General features: G+C 41.1%; 1 protein-coding gene across 1 annotated transcript in view; it reads left to right on the forward strand.

Annotated features, from left to right (window-relative positions):
- Positions 1-24,777, forward strand: part of DOCK2 (dedicator of cytokinesis 2) — a 415,239-nt gene that overhangs the window by 16,143 nt on the left and 374,319 nt on the right. The window contains exons 2-6 of the mRNA XM_039235715.1: positions 4,504-4,587; positions 14,611-14,651; positions 15,728-15,783; positions 16,277-16,373; positions 19,188-19,336. Coding sequence (XP_039091646.1) covers positions 4,504-4,587; positions 14,611-14,651; positions 15,728-15,783; positions 16,277-16,373; positions 19,188-19,336 — 427 coding nt within the window. The remainder of the gene's footprint in view (positions 1-4,503; positions 4,588-14,610; positions 14,652-15,727; positions 15,784-16,276; positions 16,374-19,187; positions 19,337-24,777) is intronic.

Genomic DNA, 24,777 nt, shown 5'->3' on the forward strand with positions numbered 1-24,777 from the left:
TCTCCTTTTAATTTTGTCAGTGTTTGCTTCATATATTTTGGTGCTGTGTTATTAGGGATATATGTTTATAACTGCTCTGTTTTCTTGGTGTGTTGACCCTTTTGCCAATATATGATACTCTTCTTTGTCTCTTGAAACACTTTTGACTTAAAGTTTCTTTTGTCTAGTGTTATTAGTATACCCACTACAGTGTTATTTTTGTTACTATGTGCATGGAGCATTTTTTCCCCCTTCTTTTACGTTGAACCTAACTTGTGTTTTTGGATATAAAGTGAGTCTCTTGTAGATAACACATAGTTGGATCATGGTGGGATTATTGTGGGGTTGTGTTTTTTTTGTTTTTTGGTTTTTTTTGGTTATTGTTTTATAATCCTGTCTGTCAATCTCTGCCTTTTGCCAAGACAGTTTAATTCATTTACATTAAATGTAAATACTCGAAAGATTTACTTCTAACATTTTGCTACTTGCTTTCTATATATCTTGCATGCTTTTTTGTTCCTCAGTTCTTCGTTACTATCTTCTTTTGTGTTTAATTGATTTTTTTTCTAGTTTACTGATTTGATTGCTTTCTCATTTACTTTTCTCTGTATTTTTTGCTTCTTTTCTTAGAGATTAACCTGGGGTTCACAATTAACATCTTACCATAATAAGAATACATTTTGAGTTAATACCAATTTAGCCTCAATAGTATACAAAATCCCTGCTTCTGTACAAATCTGCCTCTCCCCTTTTGCTGTTATTGTCACACATTACATCTTTATATATTGTGTATATGTGTACATTATAGATTTATAATTATTGTCTTATGCATGTGTCTTTCAAATTGTCTATGGTGATGGACCTCTGTTTCTGTTTATCTCTTAACTTCTTTATTTTTGAAGAATAATTTTGTGAGAGATAGAATTCTTGGTTGAATTTTTTTTTTCCTTTTAGCACTTGAAATATGCCATCTCACTGCCTTCTAGCCTCTGTGGTTTCTGAAGAGAAATCACTTATTAATTTTATTTATGAGTCTTTGTAAATGATGACTTGCATCTCTCTTGCTGTTTTAAAAATTCTCTCTTTGTTTTTGGTTTTTGACAGTTTGACCATTATGTCTCAGTGTGGATATTTGTGTTTATTTTGCTCAGATCACACTGACCTTTTTGAGTCTGTAGATTTATGTCTTCCATCAAATGAACGTTTCTGGCCATTAGTTTTTTCAAATATGCTTTCTACTCCTTTATCTTTCTTTCCTCTAATTATGGAACTCCAATTGTATGAAGTTGGCATGCTTGATAGTATCCCTCAGGTCACTTGGACACTGTTCATTTTTCTATATTCTTTTTTCTTTCTACTTCTCAGGCTGGTTGATCTCAACTGACCTACTTTCAAGGTTATTGATTCTTTCTTTTGACTGCCCAAGTCTGCAATTGAGCCTCTCTAACATTTGTTATTGTATATTTTAGCTACAGAATTTGTATTTTATTAGTTTGTCATTTATATCTATTTAATGATATTCTCTATATTATGAGACATTATTATTTTGGTTTTACTTAGTTATTTGCCCATAGTTTTCTTTAGCTAGTTGAGCATGTTTAAGACAATTGATTTAAAGTCTTTTTCTCATAAATCCAATGTATATCCATTTGTGAGGAGTTTCTGTTAATTTCTTTTTGTTCTCCTGTGAATAGGCCATACTTTATTTTTTTTTTTTTGCTTGCATCATAATTTTGTGTTGAAAACTGGATATCTTGAATATTATAATGTGCTAACTCAGATGTCAAATCCTCTTCCTTGTCAGGGCTTGTTGTAGCTACTCTATATAGGATGTAGTGGTTTGTTTGTTTAATGACTTTTCTAAAGTACTTTTCTGATGACTGTATTATTTGTTGCAATGTGGTCACTCAAAGCTACAAATGCCTGAAGTTGAAAGAAAAAACTCTGCTGTTTGCAGCTAGACTCTGTATATGTGTATTGGGGCATACCTTCAACACTTAGCCAGGCCACTTGCAACTCTGCCTTTGCCTGCCTGCATTTCCTGACAGCATGGAGCTTGAAGGTCAGTCAGAGTTGAGAGTTTAGGGCTTTCTCCCATCCTTTATTAGCATGTGTCCAGCCATGTGCATATGTGGGTATTGTTCATTCAATGTTTATCTATATTATAGTAACTGTAACTACTTTAATCCTTTCTGTGGCTAAGTAATATTCCATTGTATGATAGACCATCTTTTGTGTATACACATGCCAGTGGATGGAAGACAGAAGGGTGTTAGTTAAGCAGGAGAATGAGATGATCCCATTGCACTGACTATTACTCTGGCTGATGTATGGAGATTGGATGGAGGGAGGAAGAGTAAATGTGGAAAGGCCCATGAAAAGGCCATTGTTCTGTCTCTCTAATCCCAGTGGTCTGGGAATAGAGGCTTACTGCTGATGTGACCTAACAGGACAGATAATAGACTAAGCTAAATGAGAGGAATCCGGAGTCCTCCTGGTAGTCTTAATCATTTACTTAATTTGTTTCCTCTCCCCTCATATCTCCAAAGCATAAATAAAAAATAATAATAAAGGACAAGCTCATAGCTCTAATCCTTTGGGGAACCCACAGACAGGTCAAAAGAGACAACTACAGTTTCTTAGAACAAAGTCCTCTCTGCTCTCTCTGGCTCTAGAAACCCACACAAAGGACAAGGGATGCCATTTTCAAGACCACCACTGAGGTGGGGAGTAAAGGGATAAGTTAAAATGCCACAAAGCTTTACCAGGTTTCAGTTGCCTTTTTCTTGATTAAGCATTTGCTTGATTGATAAAAACTTTTAACTATTTTCCAGAGTTCTGATAAAGTTGACTCTGACAGCTTTTGTCAGATTACTCATTACTTCTTTGGAGGGACAGTCACATGGAGTTCCTTACTCTTCCATTTTTGCTGAAGTCATCTGAAGAAGTAGTTTTTTAATGCATTTTGTTTTGTTGATTTATGAGAAAACTGAGGACCAATGGGAGAGGGAGTGAATTGAGTCGCAGTAGTTGCTACCACATGGATGAATCTTGAGGACATTGTGCTAAGTGAAAGAAGCCAGTCACAAAAGACTACATATTATATGATTCTATTTGTATGCAGTGCCCAAAATAAACATATCTGTAGAGACAGAAAGTAGATTAGTAGCCACTTGGGGCAGAGGTAACTTTCTGAGATGATGAGATTGTTCTAAATTAATCATGGTGATGTCTGCACAACTCTGTGAATAAATCACTGAATGGGCAAATTATATGTCAACAAATCTATTCCCAAATAAATAAACGAAATCCCTCGAGCGTCCCATTCTCTTGGAATAAAGTCCAAATTCATCACAAGGCTGTGCATGACCTGGTCCTTACTTCTTCTGTCTCATCTTGTATCACCTTCTCTTTTATCTTACTCCATCAATAGCAGTTTCTCTATCAGCTCATAGAGGCCTGGTACATGCTGAAACAAAATTTGATGTGCCTATAACTCTCTACCAGGCTCTATTGTTTCCTCTTTCACATGTATCATCTTTTGTAAACTTATATTTATTTCTGTGTTCACTAAAAGAGCTGGATCAGTGCCTATTATGTGCCTGGCACATTACAGCCACTTACTGAATATCTGTTGCATGAATGAATGATGGCAACATTTTAGGATCATACTGTTCATTCTCCTGAGAGACTTTCCTTAAATCAAACCATATGCATTGTGTTTTATTCTGTTCTCGAAGACCTTCTAAGCTGGTGGTTCCATTTTAGCCTTTGAAAAGTAGGCTGCAACCCTAATACGGATTAATAATGTGGCCTGGTCCTCACTTAGCACGTGATGCTGAGCAGGGCCTGTGCACTGCAATGACATGGGATGATGTTGTGTTCCAAGGGGCTAGCAGAGGTTCTGACAGCATAGAGGGGACTCTGGCTACTTCATAGCCAGCTACTGCCCCCAGTCACTGATAATGGAAAGGTGAAGGCAGAGCACATACTTGAATGTTAGGCTATTGTCACCAGGAGGGAGTAATTGGGGAGCAGCGAGTAGCTTGTCATGGTGGTTGAGAATATGGAAGTTAGATACCGCTTTTCCTGTCACTTCCTGGCCTGATGACTTTGACCAGATTATTCAACTTCTCAACACCTCTGTTTTCCATCTGCAAAGTGGAATCACAGTTTATACTTCACAGGGTTGCTGCGAGAAAGGAATGATATGTGCAGAGCACATGCCTGGTGCACTATGAGAGGTCAATCAATGGTAGATGACATCAGCAGCATCCTTGTCATACAGACTGGAGTACAGGACCTGTGCTGGAGAGGTGCAGTTTGGTCAATGAGTGAGGGCCTTTAACAGCCAGGCTGGGACTGCGTTGGGTCCTGTGGTAGGCAGTGGGTTTCTGCACTGGTCTTATTAGCTCATGTAGGTTGCATGGTGTCAGGTAAACTCAAGGCAGGGAAAGCAGAGAGGAGCAGTGATTCTCAGTATCCAGAAGTCTCACCAAGCTCCCCCTCTCTTCTGTTTCACAGCCATATACAACTTCCAAGGGAGTGGAGTCCCCCAGCTCTCCCTGCAGATTGGTGATGTTGTGCGAATACAGGAGACCTGTGGAGGTGAGTAACTGGCTCAGGTGATCCGCAGATGCTGAGACCCTGGCTCATGGTGTTGGGATGCCTGCAGTGTATACCTAGCACCTCCAGCCCTCTCTTGGAACCTGCAACTGTGTGTGGTCTGTTATGAATTTTGATAATATTAGTAATTAGAGTTTACTGAAAATAATGCTTTGCTATTTTAGGAATTTATGCTTAGTAGCAAAGGCCTGACTGTGTGTATCATGTTTGTTGTGCTGTCCATTTGCCATAGCCATGGGGCTCTTTGGGCCTGTGACACCCACCTTCTTTCTTAGTGTCAACACTAATAAGGTGATAAAGGGAAATCAGCACTATTAAGGGTTTAAAGGGCTCAGGAAATTATACCCTTGATTCCAGGAGAAGTGCTATGCACAACTGTGTGGTATGGGCACTGTACCTGGTCCTGCATCAAGCTGGGGTCCCTGTCTTGGGCAAAGTGGCATCTCTTTTTCCCACACAGGTGCCATCCTCTTGTGAAGAAGCTGAGAGTATATTGGGCTGTGTTTATTCATGGTGCTGCTGATGGTGTGTAAAGGTGCTTTTTAAAACTTTCACAAAAGGTAATGGCCTTGGACCCATGAGTTAGGCCATTATAAATCAATATATCACCTGTGTCACTGATGAAATTGATATTGTGAGTATGGCTTGGATGTAAGAGCCAAAGAAACTTGCCAGTGTGCCAGCCACCATGAGGCAGGCAGGCTCTCTGAGTCCTCACTGGCAGAGCAGGGCCTCCACAGTTTACCCCCTCCCTGGGCCTGCCTCTAATCCTACTATGTGGAGAGCATATGTCCTTCCTGTAGCCGGTCAGGGGAAGAAGAAAGAAGAGGTGAGTGTGTTGAGCACCCAGGCCCATCCCTCCCTCCCAGCTAATCCCTCAGATGATGATGCTCTCTTGTGCTAAGATAGAAATGAGGGGTGGGCAGGAAGCAGGTGTGCTACTGTGAAGGAGGCCCCTCCAGGGGAAATAGCCAGCCAGAAGAGCGGAGGTTACCTACAGAACTAGCCATGGTTGGATGCTTACCGCATATTGGGAGACACTTTGCTAAATTCCGTACAACATACTAACATGCTAGTCTAGTGACTCCTCCCAGCAACCCACAGGACAGGTCTTGTCTCCAGTCCCAGATTAGCTTTATGCAGCTTCTGGGGAAGTTCTGCTGATTGGCACACAAGTGCACACAGCACACTCCCAGACATATGCACACACACATGCAAACATAAACACAAACAGACATGTTCACGTACACACACATATACAAACACATACGTACACACAAGCATACACACACACACACTCATGCAAACCATAAAGCAAACAAGCAGAGAAACTTTTGCAAGGGGGAAAGAATTTGATATTCGATATTTCAAAACAGCTTTAATGAGGTCATCGTGGGAGAAAAGAGAACTTTGTTCACCTTCCTTACATTTATCTTATGCTTTAGTATTATTGTTATTTTGGGTTGTTTGTGAGGTGAAACAGGGCACTTTTTAGGGTCCAGGCCTCTAAAAATCCCAATCTGGCCCTGTTAAAACCTTTTACACACAGAATAAATGCGACAGGGGCAGGAGGGAGAGGATGTGGTTCCAAACACCCTGCTTGCTTCCTTGCAACCCATCTTTTACAAATCATCCAGTGGCCGATGAGCAAACCTTAAGTATCCAACAAGGTCAGAGAATGAAAATATAAACAGATGACAGCTCTCCTCAGTGTCTCTTCTGTGCTATTGAATGCTAATCCTGAGAAACAGGTGTGAGGCCTCGTGTCTGCAAGTGAGGAAACAAGACTCGAGGAAGAGAAATGACTTGCTGAGAGTCACACAGAGAGCATGGCTGTGTTCCCCTCCCCACATTCACAAGCCCACACCCTTTCTTACACTCCATAGCTACCAAGACAGTGAAAAAGCCTCAGTAATTATTTGCTGCATCCCACATTTTGAGATTCAGACAAGTATTTTCCACTTCTTTTTCTTGGAGAAAGAGCTTGAGGGCAGTAAACTGACCACACTGTGGGTTACACACAGTCAGAGCCTTCCCTTTCTTTGCCTGGCCTGGTGCCTGACCTTCAGAAAGGCCGCACTTGCTGACTCAAGGCACCTTTATTTGTCTTTGAGATTAGTGTCCTTGTTGCTAACCGTTTTGGTTCTGGTTTTCCTCTTTTAATTCTATTTTATTAGTTTTATTTTAATGTATCCTGGCAATAAGCAGCCACATTGCCTTTCTGGAAAGAGCTGGGCATATTAATTGAGTGAGTGATTGCCAGTTCATGAATACTTTGAAAATATATATTCAATGTCCAGAATTCTGTTGAAATGATTCTATTTATGTGAAGCATTGGTATACATATTATCAAGACTCATCATGCATGCATCCATATCCATAGGGGGTTTTCAAACTGGAATTTATGGGACCTTAAGGTTTCCCTGAGGGCCTTGGACAGCCAAAGGCTCTGAGGTCAGGCCTGGTACTGTCTGCTTTGCAGAAGGGGAGTTCTGCCTATGTTTCTGATTGAAAATCTGTTTCTGGCAAATATAAAAAAGTGAAAACCACAGTGTTAGTTAAAAAAATTAATCAAGATGATGTAAGAAAAATAACTGGGGTGTGCCCATGAGACCCTCTTGTCGAAACCTACTTAAAAAAATAAAATCCAGCCAATTGAGAGTTGAATCAAAATTTTAAAATACAAAAATTAAAAAGCTGTGATAAAAGGAAATACTGGTGAACATTGAGTCTAAATGAATGAATTTATAGAGACTGATATTAAAAGTCACAATATTTATGACTACCAAAAATAATGTTATTGTTAGGGAAATGGACAATGTTAAAAAAAACACAACACATAAAATTGAGAGGTGAGGAATGGAAGAGAAGAGATTAACTTTATGATATTATCATAACAGAGATTTGGTCAATATTGGAAAAGAAACAGAACAATTAAGAATTATAACCACTCCAATCTTTTAATGCATTTCACAACCGGTTTTAAAGGAGATTTTCAGGATTTTTTTTATAAAGAAGAAAATTTTATTTTTAAATTTTATTTCTAAGTTTTTATTTAAACTCCTGCTAGTTAATATACAGTATAATATTACTTTCAGGTATACAATACAGTGATCCAACAATTCCATACATCACCCAGTGCTCATCATGAGTATACTCCTTAGTCCCCACCACCCATTTCATCCATCCCCCACTCACCTTCCCTCTGGGAACCATCAGTTTGTTCTCTATATAGTTAAGAGTCTGTTTCTTGGTTTGCTTCACTCCCTCTTTTTCCCCTTTGCTTGTTTGATTTGTTTCTTAAATTCCACACAAGTGAAATCATATGGTATTTGTCATTGACTGACTTATTTTGCTTAGCAGAATACTCTCTAGCTCCATTCATGTTGTTGCAAATGGCAAGCTTTCATTCTTTGTTGTGGCTGAGTAATCTTCCATTATATGTATATACCACATCTTTTTTATCCATTTATCAGTCAATGGATACTGAGCTATTTCCATAATTTAGCTATTGAAGATAATGCTGCTATGAACATTGGGGTACATGTATCCCTTTGAATCAGTATTTTTGTATTTGGATAGATACCAAGTAGTACAATTGCTATATCATAAAAGGTAGTTTTGTTTTTAACTTTTTGAGGAGCCTCCATACTGTTTTCCAGATTGGCTGCACCAGCTTGTATTCCCACCAGCAGTGCAAAAGGATTCCCCTAAGAAACATTTAATCAGTTTCAACATTTCCTTTAATTTTACTCCATTTCTTTTTCTTCTATTAAATACAAATAAAATTAAGTTTGGTATTTGAGATTTCTATTTGCATATTATCTTTATTATATGCCAATTTTTATGAGAATATTTTAAAAATGAAATTTTATCTCTTTATCTGTTATTCTGTGTGTATAAATGCAAATGAAAAGTTGGCTAAAATGATGTTAATATGTATTTTCCTTTTTCTGAGTAATGGGATTCAGGGTAATTCTTTTAGCTTTTATATTTGTACTTTTCTACTTTGTTAAATGCTTTGTAACCACCCATATCAATTTTAGACAAAAAGATAATATAGTCTTAAATAATTGAAGATATTAGTAATGATTAATTCTAGGTGGTAGGAATGAGTAGTTGTTATTTTATTTTCTGTTCTTTTCGATAGTTTTTAAATGCTCCCCCAAACAAATAAACAAACAAAAAAAGAGTAGAAAGATCCTGAGCTTTTGAATCAGAAAGTTATTCTCTGCTCCACTACCCACTAGCTGAATGGTCTTGGGTAGGTGGGCTTCAGTTTTCTTACCTGTGAAATGGGTTACCATTGCCTGTTCTTAGGCTTGTTATAAGGAAAACATGACAGAAATCAGAGAAGCTACTTGCTAGCGTGGTGCTGGACATTATGTTAGAACACTCCTAGGTGTCTGTGTTAATTAATCCCATCCCTCCCTCTATTATATACAGCCACATGGAGACTGGCAGGTATATCTTTCTACAGTACAGCCCAGGGAATCTAGAAGTTGGCTCTCTGATTGCTGGAATAGGTGAGGCCAGCCCTTCCTTGCCTATATGAAATTTACTCAGCTGGATTAATGCCGAAGACAAAAACCTGACTTGGAACCATAGACATGAATGAATTTTCTTTCAGTAGAGCTCAAACATGATCAACTTTTCATCATAAAGATAGTATTTTGTTATGTTGAAAACTCAAGCAGTTCAGAAGGGTACCCATTGTTGCTAAGCCTTAGATTTCCTAATGCTTATTTTTTGGTCTATACTATATCTGTCAGGCTGCCCTTTTTACCCAGAGGTAGCATAAACATTCTATGTTCTGATTTTAGATGTGGAAAATACATGTGTTTATTGAACAGTCAGAACTCCTTATGGGAGGATAAACATTAAAAAAATCAGTGTTAATTTTCTTCAGTCACTTCCTTCAGTCCTATTTGGTTGACATCTTTCCTGATATTTAATGTCATTTCAACAGAAGAAGATTTCAATCTTATATCCAGTTTAATGCCTCCTCTCCTTCTCCAGTTTAAACAAGGCTGGGGATGGGAGGGAGTTTGGGGTGCTTTCTTTGCAAATCTCTGTCTTCCTTGATCAAATAAGCCCAAAGATCAGCCAGTCCCCTGCATGAATAGTCATGTAGCTGGGGAATGAGGTGCCAAATGTCCCTCACTGTGAATCTCCTGTACTGTACCCCCCACGCCTGGATCTGGCTTGTGGGTGGGGAAGCTATACCGAGCTCTCTGAAGGCAGCAACTACCACCTCCAAAGACCCCTGTGTCACTCTACCTGTCTCTCTTTCTTTTCTGATGACATAGACTATGGTGGAGGATGGTCTTTGAGGGGTAGCCCTGCTTGTTTAGATTCTTCTTTTTAAGTCCTTCAGAGGGACTGTCTGCTCTGCCTTGAATTCTTTGCTTTCTTTCTGGAACAACAGGGGAAGTCTCATTCCACCTACTGATACATACACTCGTCTGGGTCATGGGGGCCTGCTCTTAGTGGAAAGAGAATGGGATTTCTGTACAGTGGTTCCCAAGGAGCTTTTTAATTCTATCTACCAGTAAAATGAAACAAATGGAAGGTATGAGGGAGGAGGCCAATATAGTTATCTTTTGCTTTTTAAGGTAAGGCATGGCTTTCGTTGTTTCCTAGAAATGGGACCACACTGTGCATCCCACTCTGAGATTTGCTTTTCTCACCACTTAAAAATATCTGGAGCTCTTTCTAAGTTGGCATGTGTGCATTACCTCGTTCTTCATTGGGCTGCCAAGAGCTTTGCAAGGAGAATTTTTAATCTACCACTTGCAGAGTGGCATGGACCTGGAGCCATGTAGCAGCTTTTGTACTAACAACTCCACTGAGAGTGATCTAAGTTCTTTACTCTTAGGGTAAGAGGGGGCCTTGATAAGCATTTGACAGGGCATCTTTTTAAAGTGCCACTCTGCAGGGAGATGTCCCTTTGTTTGGGTCTGCTTTAGAGACAGGTCATGTGAAGGTGAACTCTTCTGAATGAGGGTGAGACGAAATCATCAGTAAACTTCCATTTTGTTGAATTTGAAGCATGGGTCATTTACTTTGTTGTTATGGAAGTTTGTTGAAACGACTTCACTGGGAAAAAGTGATAGTATTCAAAATCTGTAGGTTCTCAGGGCGCCTGGGTATCTCAGTCGGTTAAGCATCTGACTCGTTTTCTGCTCAGGTCATGAGCTCACAGTTTGTGAGTTCGAGCCTTGCATTAGGCTCTGTGCGCTCAGAGCCTAGTGTAAGTCTAATGTGCCGTCTGTGCTGACGGCACAGAGACTGCTTAGGGTTCTTTCTTTCTCCCTTTCTCTCTGCCCCTTCCCAACCAAAAAAAAATTCTGTAGGCTAATAGAAAATGCCCTGCCCAACTTTCCCTTGTGGTGGTTGTTATTAATGATGATGATGATTTTTGATTTTTAAAAAGGAGAATGGTATTTACTAAATTTTGAGTGCTTACGATATGCCAGGCACTGGGCAGAAACTCTGAATTCCATATCATTCAGCCTTATGAGGCAGACACTATTATTATTCCCATTTTATGGAAAAGAAAACTGAAGTTCAGAGGAATGTCTGAGATCACACAGACAGTAAGTTATAGATCTTCATTCAAATCTGAGCTTTTGCTTCCAGAGATCATACTCTTAACCACTGATAACTGCTAGCTTCTATTTGATGTTAATATTATTAGATATTTCAATCATACAGGAAAGTAAAACACATTCAAGCAACTGCCACCCAATAAACAATTATTAACATTTTTTTTTAATTTTTTTTAAAATTTATTTCTAGGAGAGAGAGAGAGAGACAGCGTGAGCAGGGGAGGGTCAGAGAGAGAGGGAGATACAGACTCCCAAATAGGCTCCAGGCTCTGAGCTAGCAGTCAGCACAGAGCCCTACGCGGGGCCCGAACCCACGAACCGCGAGATCATGACCTAAGCGAAAGTCGGACTCTTAACAGACTAAGCCACCCAGGTGCCCCCAAATATTAACATTTTTAATGTTTACTTCAGACTTTATTTTTAAGAAATAAAAATTTTAGATGCATTTGAAACCCTCTGTTTATCCCATCCCTATTCTATTCTTGTCTTTTGTCCATACTATAGGTAATACTTATAGTGAAATTGGTATATTTTCTTCCCCTCCAAGGTTTTGTACCTTTACTAGATTTGTTTACTTCATAATGATGTTTTAAAAATAGCTTTGTAACACCCTGTGGGGTATGTGTTATTTCCGTCATTTTATAGATGAAAACACTGAGGCTGCAGTGACATGACCCAAAATTATGCTGTGTATCGATAGCACAGAGAGGACTGGATCTTTAGGTCATGGATTTTTTTTTTTAAATGTCCTGGGATATTTTTAATCTCTCCTCAGCTTTCTCCCTGCTCTCCCCAGCTGCTAGATGATTAGAGAATTTAGGTGCATTTCATTTTAGTATTTGGGATGTGGGAAGGGAGGACAGTTTGAGGAACTGGTACTTCATAACTGTCCAGAAGAATGGTAAACATTTTCCTTTTCTCATCATCCCCCAGGATGCACTTCATGAGTTTTCCATGAAACTAGAAGTGCTTATCTCATGGATGGGATTGCTATTATTTAACACGAAAGGATGTTCAGCCTGGGAGCAAGTCCTCGGATATGGCAAGTGCTGTGTTATACAGCCTGCTTTTGATCATGGTGTTCATTGTTGGGGATTTTGCTCTGGATGCCAACTATTGTTACCTGCCTGGTCAGGTCTTAGAGAACAGCCAGATATAGCTGATGGGTGAATAGATTTTGGAGTCAACATCGGGAGTCATGGAAGTCAATGGCCCAGATGAGGTGGAGATGTCAGAGAAAAGTCCTAAGGAGAGCCCTGATGCAGTCGATGCATGATAATTATCTTTCAGGTCAAGGTGGTAATGAGCCCTTCTCATCAAGGATCACAGGAGATTTATTTCTGAAAGTACTTAACCCAATGTCATGTACATAGTAGGAGAACTTTTTCTGTATATGTACTCATCACACACAGGCTCATGTGGCAGAACAGCATTGAGGGCTGGCTTTGAAGCCACATAGATTTGCCCTTGAACCCTGACTGTGATTTGGCTCAGCACATCAACTGGCTTGACTCTCAATTCTTCATCTATAAAATGGGAATGATAATACTCGGTTCACAGTATTGATATGAAGACTAAATGAGAAAATGCACGTACAACACTTAGCATACAGTTTTGCATATATTTAGTGATTATAAAATGGTGGCTAGTAATATTCCAAAGATGTTCTTATTTAGTTGGTGGCATGGAGTAGACCTGCCAACAGAGGAGCTGTGATAGTGCAAGGCTGTGGAGTGTCATCTCTGTGGAGTCAGATGCTTGGGTTTAAATCTTAGTTACATCACCCACTAGCTGTGTGACCATGAGCAAGTTGCTTAATCATTCTGTGCCTCTCTATTTTCATTTGCAGAACTAAGGCAATAATAGTATCAACTGTGTAGGATTATTGTGAAGATTTATTTATAATTTGAAAGAAACAGAACAAAAACTTTACCAGCATTGACCTTTTGCTAATGGTTAATTTTTACCAGTAGTTATGGACAAATTATTAGGAGTTTAAACATAGAATGTGATGCCTCATGATGTTTTCCAGCACTGGAAGTATTCAGTTGGAAAGTAGCTTAGTAGGGATATAGTTTTGGGGCTTCAGATATTGAGAGGAAGGAAATATTAGGCAACCACCATGCTCCTTCCTACATCAGTCAGGAAGCACAGTGTGATGGCTGCTTACGTTCAAATCCTGACACTGTCACTTATTAGCTGTGAAAATTACTTAACTTTGCTCTGCCCCATGTAGGCCATTCTTTTGTAAAATGGAATCATTACAGTACCTACCTCATGGTGGTTATGACAGTTAAAAGACTTCGTACATGAAGAGTGCGTAGAACAGCACTTTATTCCAAACCCAGAGATTCTTTTTCTCTAACCTCCATTCCTTTCTCTCTGTTTTTCTTCTCTCCTTCCTTTTCTCTTTCTCTCCTTCCTGTCATTCTGTTTCTCAAAATAGGAGTCTCTGTGGGCCCCTGTTGCTTTAGAGTTGTCTTTAGAACCTGACCTTCAAGCCAACTCATGACCGTGAAGGGTGACTTTGCATTTTAACTTGTTTGTTCGGGGGCTTGCACGTATGTCTGTTGAGAACATATTTTGAAAACAATCTGTCAGCCCAGTAATGAGGGTTTGCTAATGAGGCTCCTGACAGACACTTTTTATTTACAAAGATGACAAATGCCACTACTTGGCTGGGCTTGAATCATTCCAAAGGCCAGTGGGTTCATTATAGTCATCAATACTTGCTACACCGAGGCTCATTTTGTTCGAGGACTGTGTATAATTTGGACTTCTGTTAACTGAATCAATTTTGAAGTTCTTGCAAGGGGAAGAATCTTTTAAAATTCCTGTCCTTTTACCCATCTCTGAACTTGTCTGCTTTGTAATCACTAACTTCCACGAATCACATATTAGACACCATTTGCTGCTGTTAAAACTGTGGGTATTATTTTAGTATGTTTGCCAAACTCCCTGAGCCGTTGTATGTCTCTAAGGCAGAGGTTGAAACATCTGAACAGGGGCCCACGGAGGTAGTGGGAATTAAGTGAGGGGCTAGGTGGAGGCTGGTGAGTTGGAGGCACGTGCTTTGATGAGACTAGCTGCTCCTGCTGTCAGCCAACTGAGGACGCGGGGAAGCACTGGCCACCATCACTGGGCCTCCTATTTTTACATGAGGAGGAAATCCACATTGTTTTGTGAAATCCCTGTGTTTTTAGATGATTTTTGGAGATGTTGGCAACGACTCCAACAGCTGGTTGAAGCCTAGGGGGTTCCAGACTTGAATCTGTACCTGAGGTTTAAAGCACTTTGTAGTAGTTTCTTTGCTAGTTAAAAACAAGCAGAACAACAACAGCAATAAACTTGTAAGAGTAGATAAGAGACCTGTTTGTTTATCTTCTCTTTGCAGATTGGTATAGGGGATACCTCCTAAAGCACAAAATGTTACAGGTAAGGTCAATTTGTTTTTATTTGAAACAACTCTGGATGTCTTTACATGATGCTGCAATCCCTTTGGGCAATTACCAGCCTCTGTAGCTCTTCGGCACATTTGTCTCATTTTTCCTCCTGTGTGTCCTGTGCTTTTCCATCTCTACACCTTGGCACTTGCTGTGCCTCAACCCCTTTCCCCTTAAGGCTAACCTCCGGAGCTCTCTGTTCCTTCTGACTTTTGCTGATATGCCAATTACATATAATTTCCCCCTTCCTTGAGTCCCCATGGAGTTGTACATGTTTTGTTTGAAATTTATCTTCTGCTGCCTTTCTCTCGAGTTGTTTGGGGGCATCCATCATTTCCTTACCCCACAGAGATGAGTCCAGTCTCTGCCCTTGGGGAGTTCACCTGTTCCAAGCCCATATTACACCATCGTTTCCATGAGAGCAGGCCCCTGTTTTACTGGTCTTAGCGCTCACAGCATCTAACATGGAAGCAGATACCTCCAGGGTTAATTTATGAAGGAATTTGCAAAGTAATTGATAAATTTCTCTAATTAACTGAGACAAGCTTATGGGGCAAGGAAATAAGACACTTCTTCCCTCCTCCCTGACATGCTGTATTGGGAGACATCATCCCACTCTGCTCTCCAAAGAATAACAAAACAAATCCAGGGAAAAATAGGTCTCATATCAAAATACCCCACATGCAGCCAAGGACACTATTGCTTTAGGACCTGACCTTCCAGCTCTTCATGACTGTGAAGGGTGACTGCTTTCCTGGAATTGGGCAGGAGAGGGGAGAGACAAAATACTTAGAGTGTTTCACTTGGAGGGAGTCTTTTTTTTTTTTTGTCCTGTCTTGTCCAAAATAAGGCTGAGCATCCTTGGGATTCTAGGGCTATTATGGGACCTAGAACAACTACTGGAGAATTGGCAAGAAAGAACTAGACCTAAGAGAATGTATTATTTCTTTAAAGTTGGAGGGTTTTACCAGTCAATGACTTTTGGAAAAAACCATGAAGGCTTTGGGTCAGTTATTTCTGTAAGGATATGTCATTTTATTTTATTTTATCTTATTTTATTCCCAACAGGGCATTTTCCCTAAATCCTTCATCCACATCAAGGAAGTGACAGTGGAGAAAAAAAGGTATTTGTCATTCTTCACCAGACTTGACCCTCCCACAGCTCACAGATGCCTCTGTCCTGTCTGCTTTGAAAACCTGACTTGGCAGATGTGAATCAGCTGATTCCTCTTCTTCGTGCCCATGTTTATTTGCGTGTCTCCTTTTCCTCACACAATAAGATATTTAATCCAAATTGATTGCTCTTCAGTCCTGATGCTGAGGGGGTATTGGGAAGTTTGGAGAATCAAACTTTTCACTGGCAGCTGCCTTTGAACTATATTTAAGTAGATTAAGCCTGAATAATGAGCTCAAAGGGCCCACCCTAGTGAAGGAGGACATTAAAAAGGAAGCTCCTTGCATTTGCATAATGTAATTGGTGTGGCTCTTGGAGGAGGTTCAGTCTCTTGCCAGCAAGGCCCCTCTTAGCAGCTGCAGCTTAATGCAAATTTGCCAGCATTTTATCTTGTTAGCACCTGGGTCTCAATTTCTCACAGTTCTGTCTCCCACCTTAAATAGAAATATCGAGAACATCATTCCTGCAGAAATTCCTCTGGCACAAGAAGTGACAACGACACTTTGGGAATGGGGCAGCATCTGGAAACAGCTCTACGTGGTGAGACTCAAAACCCTGATCCCTGGGATGGACGCTTCCTGCAGTCTTTGTTTGGTTCACACTTGGAATTCATCCTTGAGCAGGGCAGGCCCAGGTAGCTTTGGTGACATAGTAGAGAACAAACAGTAGGAGTAAGTACATGGAGGCCCAAAGAGGTTGGGTAACTTTCTCAAAGCCACACAGCAAGCTTGTGACTGAGCCAAAATAAATGGGGGTCTGATGTGATCCTTCAGCTTTAAAACTAGTGCAGAAGTTTTTGTTAAAAGACAAAGCTTCCTTTATTGGGACTCTACACTTTAATAAACCCTGGGGACTTTGATTTGGTAGTCTACTGATAATACCTTGAGAAATACCATTCTTATATTTTAATTAACCAATGGTTATTATCATTAGATCTATGAGTAAGTTCGACCCTGGAAAAACAAAGAGTGCATTTTGCATGTGTTTTCCTTGTATTGAAGCAAATCTAATTTTAAATCCTCCTTTGATGCTTCTAAACTTCCTAATGAAAGCAATTAGCTAAGAAAACCATTAAGCTGAGAGTGAAAATGTCAACCAGGGCTTACTGCATCTTTGTTACAGCACTGGGTACACCTGCTGGTGTGTATACACGCTGTTTGTAGACTTAACTTTTATGGCCATAAATGTCAACTGCTGTGTGAATACTTCATAATATATTATAATTGGCACATTGAGTTATATAAGTTTCCCAAAAGTTTTTAGGAAAATATAGGCGGAGAACAGTAACTTGAAGCATTAATTGTTCATCTACACTACCCCTTTTAAACATAGCATACACACACACTGTAGAAACTTGGCATTTTCCCTTAAGAAAATCTTTGATTTTTTTTTTTTTTTTACAAATAGTTTATTGTCAAGTTGGTTTGCATATAACACCCAGTGCTCATCCCCACAAGTGCCCTCCTCCATGCCCATTTACCCCCTCCCCCCCCCACACCCATCAGTCCTCAGTTTGTTCTCAGCATTCAAGAGTCTCTCAAAAAGAAAAAAAAGAAAAAAAAAGAAAACCTTTGAATACCAAGTCCATTGTGCCCTTTATCCTAGTAAAAGAACCTTAAACCTCTGGTATTTTAGTATCACCTTCATGATTCTTGCCATGTCTGTGTACCACCTGTACAATATTTACTTACTACCTAAATCGGCTCCCTTTTTAGTAAACTAAAATAATTTACTTAATTAAATTGTACAGCATGCCATGTCTTCCAACAACAATTTCCCATTCTCCAACATTGACTGGATGCCCTATAAACAATTCAGTTCTAACAGTGACTACCCAGAGTCAGTTTCAGATTCCATAGGTTTAAGGACTCAGTCCTACAAGGCTGCCCTCACTTAGGATGCCAGTTGCAAGTCCCGGGTTCCCAGTCTACCCACACTTTTGTCCAAACTTAATACAAATTCAGGGGTCCATCATTCCTCTCCATTTCTACGTGGAGGCTCATAATTCCCTAGAACAGCTCACAGAGCTCTGGGACCTATCCTTATGAACATTGTTTTACTATAAAGGCTCCAACGCAGAAAAGCCAAATGGAAGATATATACCGGTAAAGGAACTGGGGTGGGTGAGCAGAGAGCTTCCATGCCTCCTCTAGGCATGCCACTTTCCCTGCACGTAGGTATGTTCATCTGGGAAGCTCCATGAACCTTACTGATTGAGAGTTTTAATTGAAGTTTCAATACATAGCCATGATTGATTAAATCATTGGTCATTGGTGAATAGACTCCATCCCCAGCCTCTCTCCCCTCCCTGAAGGAAAGGGTGAGGGGAATGTGGCTAAAAGTTCTAACTTTCTAATCACATGGTGGGTTCCTCTGGCATTCAGCCCCCATCCTGAAGCTGTCTAGGGGGACACCAGGAGTCACATCATTAGCATAAACTCAGGTATGATCAAAAGGAGTTCATTATGAATAAAAAAAGATGTTATCATTCAGAATGTTCCAAGGGCTTTAGGAGCTCTGTGCCAAGAACTGGGGACAAAGAACAAATACGTCTGTGTGTGTGTGTGCACGGGCTTGTGTGTGTGTGTGTGTGTGTGTGTGTGTGTGTGTGTGTGATTACATCACACATGCTTTCTCAAATGGAAAGCCAAAAGTGCTTGGCACAATTAGAGGAACATTGTTCAAATAAATACAATGAAAACAAGTCAATGTTATTAAGTGCTTGCTATAGTACCTGTCAAAAGCTCTGAGCTCAAGATCCTCTCTCACTCTTTGTTAAAAAAACAAATTGACAAATGTGAGAGAGGGGTTAAAAACATTACCATGAAACTGCACTTTTCTCCTTCCTTTCTACAGAAGGATGGGAAGAAGAATGGGAGAAAATCACCATATGGGTCCATGTTATTTAACGTGTATCTTTGTATCACCAAAAGCCATTGTGTCCCACAGGTTGTGAACATGTCACACTTGGGGGAATGCTGCCATAGAAATAGGTCTCTGTCACCAGAGAAATGCTCCTAGTTTCCAGCCTTAAAGGGCCTGAGCACTGAGACCTGCATTACAGCAGATATGCCTGGCATTGCTGCTCAACAAGTATCTTTTCTGATAAGAATCAGAAATCCAAAGAAGTGATTGGGACTATCACTTTCATTTCTGGAAATCCCTGGGGACCAGGGGCAGGAACTATGTGTACTACTGAGACTACCACTTAATCCCTTTGTAGCTGGGTAGGGGCCAGAAGAGATGCTCAAGCCATGGCCCCTGAACATGTCTGACTGACTTTGGCACAGTTTGCCACATAGATGCCCCCAAACACCCTCGGCGCAGGTGACTGTGCGTTGTTTCTTCTTGTAGGCCAGCAAAAAGGATCGGTTCCTGCAAGTGCAGGCCATGATGTACGACCTGATGGAGTGGCGGTCCCAGCTTCTCTCGGGAACTCTGCCTAAGGACGAGCTGAAGGAACTGAAGCAGAAAGTCACATCCAAAATAGACTATGGCAACAAGTAACCTCTCTTTCCTCTGAAAAGATGCTCTTTTCTCCTGCCCACCCCCTATTCTTTCCTGTCTCCCTACAGAGAAGCTTGGTTTCATTTTTAGATGCAAGTTTGCCACTTTCTATTTGAGAGAAGGCTGTTACCAACGCAGTGCTTGTGTGCCTTTCTTATCACCTCCGTGGGATCTGGGGACATGCAAGTGGAGGGAGGGCTTGCTTATATAGTGGTTATTACCGGGATGAGAGGTTTAGGACACTCATTTAACCTACTTCCAAGGGGCTGGGGAACACAGTCATGCTGGTTCACTTTTGGCTTAGTTGTCAGTTTATTCCTGCACTTAACAAAACTCTCCCTTAAATCCCAGTGTGAGATTTAAATGTCCCTCCCCCAATCCTAAATTATCCAAGCCACATGCCATCAGCTAACTCATATGCATAGTCACAAAAGTGTTTCCTCAAAAGGGAAGAAGCAGGGTTGGAGTTTGGATGTTCTGAAGTTAAGGAGAACTTGAAACAATTTTTTGAGGCAGGACAACCCACTGATAATAATAATAGTGATAATAATATTATAAAGTAACACTTAATCAGAGTTATTGTGCACCGGGCTTGATACTAAGTGTTTTACATTCATTGTTTTATTTAATTTGTGTAACAACCCTATGGGGCATGCAGTTTTATTATCTACACTTTTTTTTTTCAGATAAACAAACTAAGGCTTTTAAAGAGGTCAAGTAATTTGTCCAGAATCACATAGCTAGTAATGGCAGAACTAGAATTTAGACCCAAGCAGTCTGGCTCCAGAGTCTATGGGCCTCACCATTATGCTACCTGGAGAGCATTGGAGAACTGTGAAGCCTTTACCACCCACCCCCTCCTGGTATTTGGATGCCCTCCAAATCCTACTCATTTGTTTATTCATCCCAACAACAAACATGTATTGAATAGTTATGATTGGCCTGATATCTTGCCAGTTGTCGAGGCTGTAGATGTAAAAGTCCCTATCTGCTAAGGGATCACAGTCTGGTTAGGAGTAAGCTACAAGTAAACTGTTGTTATGTATTGTGTTAAGTTTGATGGCTTACAAAGCCATCCTGGAGAAGGAGGTCAAGGAAGGCTTCCTGGAGGAGGTAACCCTGAGGGGAATTTTGAAAAATAAAGAAGTGTTAAGTAGGCTAAAAAAAGGGAGGCAGGAGTACAATGAGAGAGCATGGCATGTTTAGAGGATTGTGAAATGGATCAGAAAGCTGGGACATAGGTCCCGAGGAGGAAGTAGAAAGAGCCTCTTCAATTGGAGTAAGAAGAAAATTTCCCAGCAGCCAGACTTTCTTGCCTTTGTCATATGCACTAAGGAAGAAGATCCACATGCACTAGGAAAGTCAGTGGGTCCAGCTTACAGCTGCTTCCCATCCCAGAAGCATGGTCCCTCTGCCAGCTTCCCGGCTGACAGCTGGTGAGGGTGTCCAAATCTGCTTATAATGCACATCATCCTAAAGTGACAGGAAGACTTTGCCACACAGCTGCTGCTACCATTGGTGCAGTGACATCTTTAGCTGAGTAGTCACAGCTGAGAGTGTGAAAAGTGAGGAAGTTTTGCTGCTTTGCAATAATGGCATCTGTGACCTTCAGATGTTTCTTCACAGTGATCCTAAGGAAAAGGGCCAAGGATGGAAGAAATTGTCACCATCTTTAGGAAGCCTTCTCTGATTTTCCCCTACGTACCTTTGGCTGGGTTAGGTGCTCTTGTAGGCCCTTAGCACCCTTAAGAGTAATCACCTCCTTACTGGCCTGTCTCCCCTGCTGTGATGGGCACTCTCTAATACAGTGACCATTTAATTCATCTCTTTGTGGTGGGAACAGGGTCTGCACACAGGAGGCACTCAGTCAATGAAGGCTGGATGAAGATATGAATGGTGGTGAGAGGAGAAAGAGGAGGAGGGGTTCCTGCCCCCTTCAGTTGTGTCTCTGCAGCATTGCCTGGACCAACCCTGTGCTTTCAGTTTCAGTTCCCTTTGGGGAAGTGAGAGGCATCCTTGGAGACTAAGGCCCTGAGCTAGGGGGCCCCCTGATTCTTGCCTCCTTTCCCTGATGACTTCAGCTGGCAGGGAGGGAGATTTGGACTCCTTCATCTTTTTGTTGTTGTTGTTGTTACAAATAGTTTATTGTCAAATTAGTTTCCACATAACACTCAGTGCTCATCCCCAAAGTGCCCTCCTCCAGGCCCATCCCCCCTCCCCCCCACATCCATCAGTCCTCAGTTTTTGTCAGCATTCAAGAGTCTCTCATGGTTTGCCTCTCTCCCTTTCCCCCACCATTTCCACCCTTCTTCTCCCCCTCGTTCCTCAGTTAAGTTCCTCCTAATCCTCCTATACGTGCAAACATATGATATTTGTCCTTCTCTGCCTGACTTATTTCGCTCAGCATAACACCCTCAAGGTCCATCCATGTTGCTACACATGGCCAGATTTCATTATTTCTCATTGCCATGTAGTATTCCATGGTATAGATAAACCACATCTTCTTGATCCATTCTTGGACTCCTTCATCTAACAGTGGCCTGGTGTCTTGGGAGGTTAGAGCTCTGATATGGGGTGGGTGGCTTCCTGAAAGCCAGAAGGCCCGACCTCTGAGCTGAGTGTCAGGAGCTGTGGTGAGGTACACCAGCCTCAGACTGTGAGCCAGGAATTAAGTGATGGAGGACTGACCAGAATCAGCCTATTTCTCCTCTTTCCTCCTGCATTCAGACATCAAACTTCTGTTGAGCACCTGCTAGGCCTCGAGACACAGACATTTACAAAATATGGCCACTATATTGACAACAAAAAGCAAGCAATGAGAAGTCATAATAACTTGCTGAGAGCTGTTTTAAGCACTTTCCATGCACTAACTCGGTTAGGTCTCATGACAACTCTATGAGGTAGGTAGGTGCTATTATCATCTCTATTTCTCAGATAAGGAAACTGAGGCTAACAGAGTCATTAAGTCATTTTGCCCCAGATGACTGAAATTTGAACCAAGTAGCTTGGCTTCAGAATTCAATTGCTTAACTACTACATTCTATTGCCTCCAAGAACTGTGGATTAATGCGGAAGAGAGAGAAGTGAACAGACGCTTGAGTAGCAAGTCATGCATTTCATGAGAGCAGGAAGCATGGACTAGATGGGGTGGTGGCGGGGAAGAGACAGGCAGGTGGCTAATATCTGCCCTAATCTAACAAGACTAGTAGGGATTATTGGAAGAAAAATTGAGAAAAAGAAAGAAAGAAAGGGGGAAGGGCAGGGAGGGAGAGAGAGAATTGGGAGGAGCTCAGAGAAGAACATGAACATGGAGGGGAAGGCAGACGGGCTGGAAACTTGAGGGCCTACGTGCCGAGTAAAGAAGTTTGTATTTGTCCAAACCATCTGGAGCCACCTAAGGAGCCATTTCTGTTTTAATTACCATTAATTTTTTTTTTTTTTTTTTTTTTGGTTTTGGAAAATGCATATGGTGGGAGCTTCTTGCCCTGCCTTTGTTTTCAGTTCATTTTTTTTTTTAACGTTTTATTTGTTTCTAGGAGAGAGAGAGAGAGACAGCATGAGCAGGGGAGGGTCAGAGAGAGAGGGAGTCACAGACTCTGAAACAGGCTCCAGGCTCTGAGCTGGCAGTCAGCACAGAGCCCGACGCGGGGCTCGAACCCACGAACTGCGAGATCAGGACCTAAGCGAAAGTTGGACGCTTAACCGACTAAGCCACCCAGGCGCCCCTGTTTTCAGTTCATTTTTTATCACTTTTTTGAACAGAAGAGAGCAGTGTGGGGCTACGTCTGAGAAGAAAATGTCAAAGTACTCATTTCTCCAAAGTGAATGGTTTACTGTTCAATTGGGAGGCAGCCTTTCCTGACCCTGGGCTATGGGAATCCTGACAGCTCCAGCCTATGACTACTAAAGCTTCTAAAATTCCACATGAGACTGGTAATGGGCAAGCTTCTTGGTCTCCAAGGAGTGAGGAATCCTCAAATGACTCCTCCAAATCCCAAGATAGCTGGACCCTGGAGAATGTTTTATTCATACATTTAGAACCGAATCCACTTTGATAAATTTTGAAGAGAAAGAGCTAGAGAGATCTTGGCATTAAATTATGTATTGGCTGTGCTCCATCTTTTTCTGAGGTCACGCGAGTCTCTGCTCAGCATTAGTTGAAAGCATTTATTCCCCCATAGCATCGCCTGTTCGGCAGCACGACTGTGCAACATTATGAGTCATAGCCAGTTGGAAGTTAATTTCCTAATGAGCGTGGACAAATGGGTGAACCTTGGCTCCTTTCTGTTTGCATTTGGATGAGATGAGAGATGTGCTTCTCAGTCCAGTTTTCAAATAAGAGATGAAAACTTAGTCTCTTTCACTTGTCCTTGCTGCCCTTGCAGAATCTGGTCCTCAGCAGTGGTGCCTAAGCGGGACCACTCTTGGCCTTCTCAGAGTCTCCATCAGCCCACTTCCCCCTTCTTTCTTTGTATGGACAGCTGAGGCCCTTCGTCTCAACATCAAGTGCAAAAGCAGCTTCACATCAAGTCCTCTGCAAACTTACCCCTTGTCCCCTAATCCAGGACCGCTCCTAAGTGCCTCCCATCTAGAAAGTGTACCATAGAGGTTAAGAGTGCAGATCAGGGGGGCACCTGGGTGGCTTAGTCGGTTAAGCGTCCGGCTTTCACTTAGGTCATGATCTCGCGGTTCGTAGGTTCGAGCGCCGCGTCGGGCTCTGTGCTGACTGCCAGCTCAGAGCCTGGAGCCTGTTTCAGAGTCTGTGACTCCCTCTCTCTCTGACCCTCCCCTGCTCACGCTGTCTCTCTCTCTCTCTCTCCTAGAAATAAATAAAAATGTTTAAAAAAAAAAAAAGAGTGCAGATCAGGATGCCATATTACTTTTTAACTAGCTATGTGACTTTGAGCAAATTAATTAGCCTCTATATCTTTGGTCTTTTCTTCATCTGTAAAATGGGGGTATTAATAGTATATGTCCCTCAAGGTTGTTTTATGGGGTAAATGCTTTAGCATACATAAAATATTTAACATATGTAAACTTACCACAAGTGCTGTGCATTTGCTATTAGTATCACTGATGCCAATCAAAATGGCAGATGCTATTGAAATAAATCAGTACCAAGCAGGGGAAAGCCTGTGGCCTGGAAGTCAAATAGGTAAGGAGCAAGCTATGGGTAATGAGCAATATATCTGAGATTTCTCCCTAACAACTATGTTCAAAATGTTGGTGAATAGATAACATAGGAATACTTTTTCTGCTATATTTGTATTATGTCATGTTACATTACATTATATTACATTATATTTGCCCTGTCCTTTCTCTCTTTTCTTGCTATTCATGTACATGTATCCAGGTATCTGGCTTGACTTGTTTACATAAACATATTATATGCATTCTTCCATACTCTTTAAAAAATGTTTATTTATTTTGAGAAAGA

The sequence above is a fragment of the Hyaena hyaena genome, unplaced genomic scaffold (assembly GCF_003009895.1).
Source record: "Hyaena hyaena isolate Hyena2069 unplaced genomic scaffold, ASM300989v1 scaffold_102, whole genome shotgun sequence".
Lineage (NCBI taxonomy): Eukaryota > Metazoa > Chordata > Mammalia > Carnivora > Hyaenidae > Hyaena > Hyaena hyaena.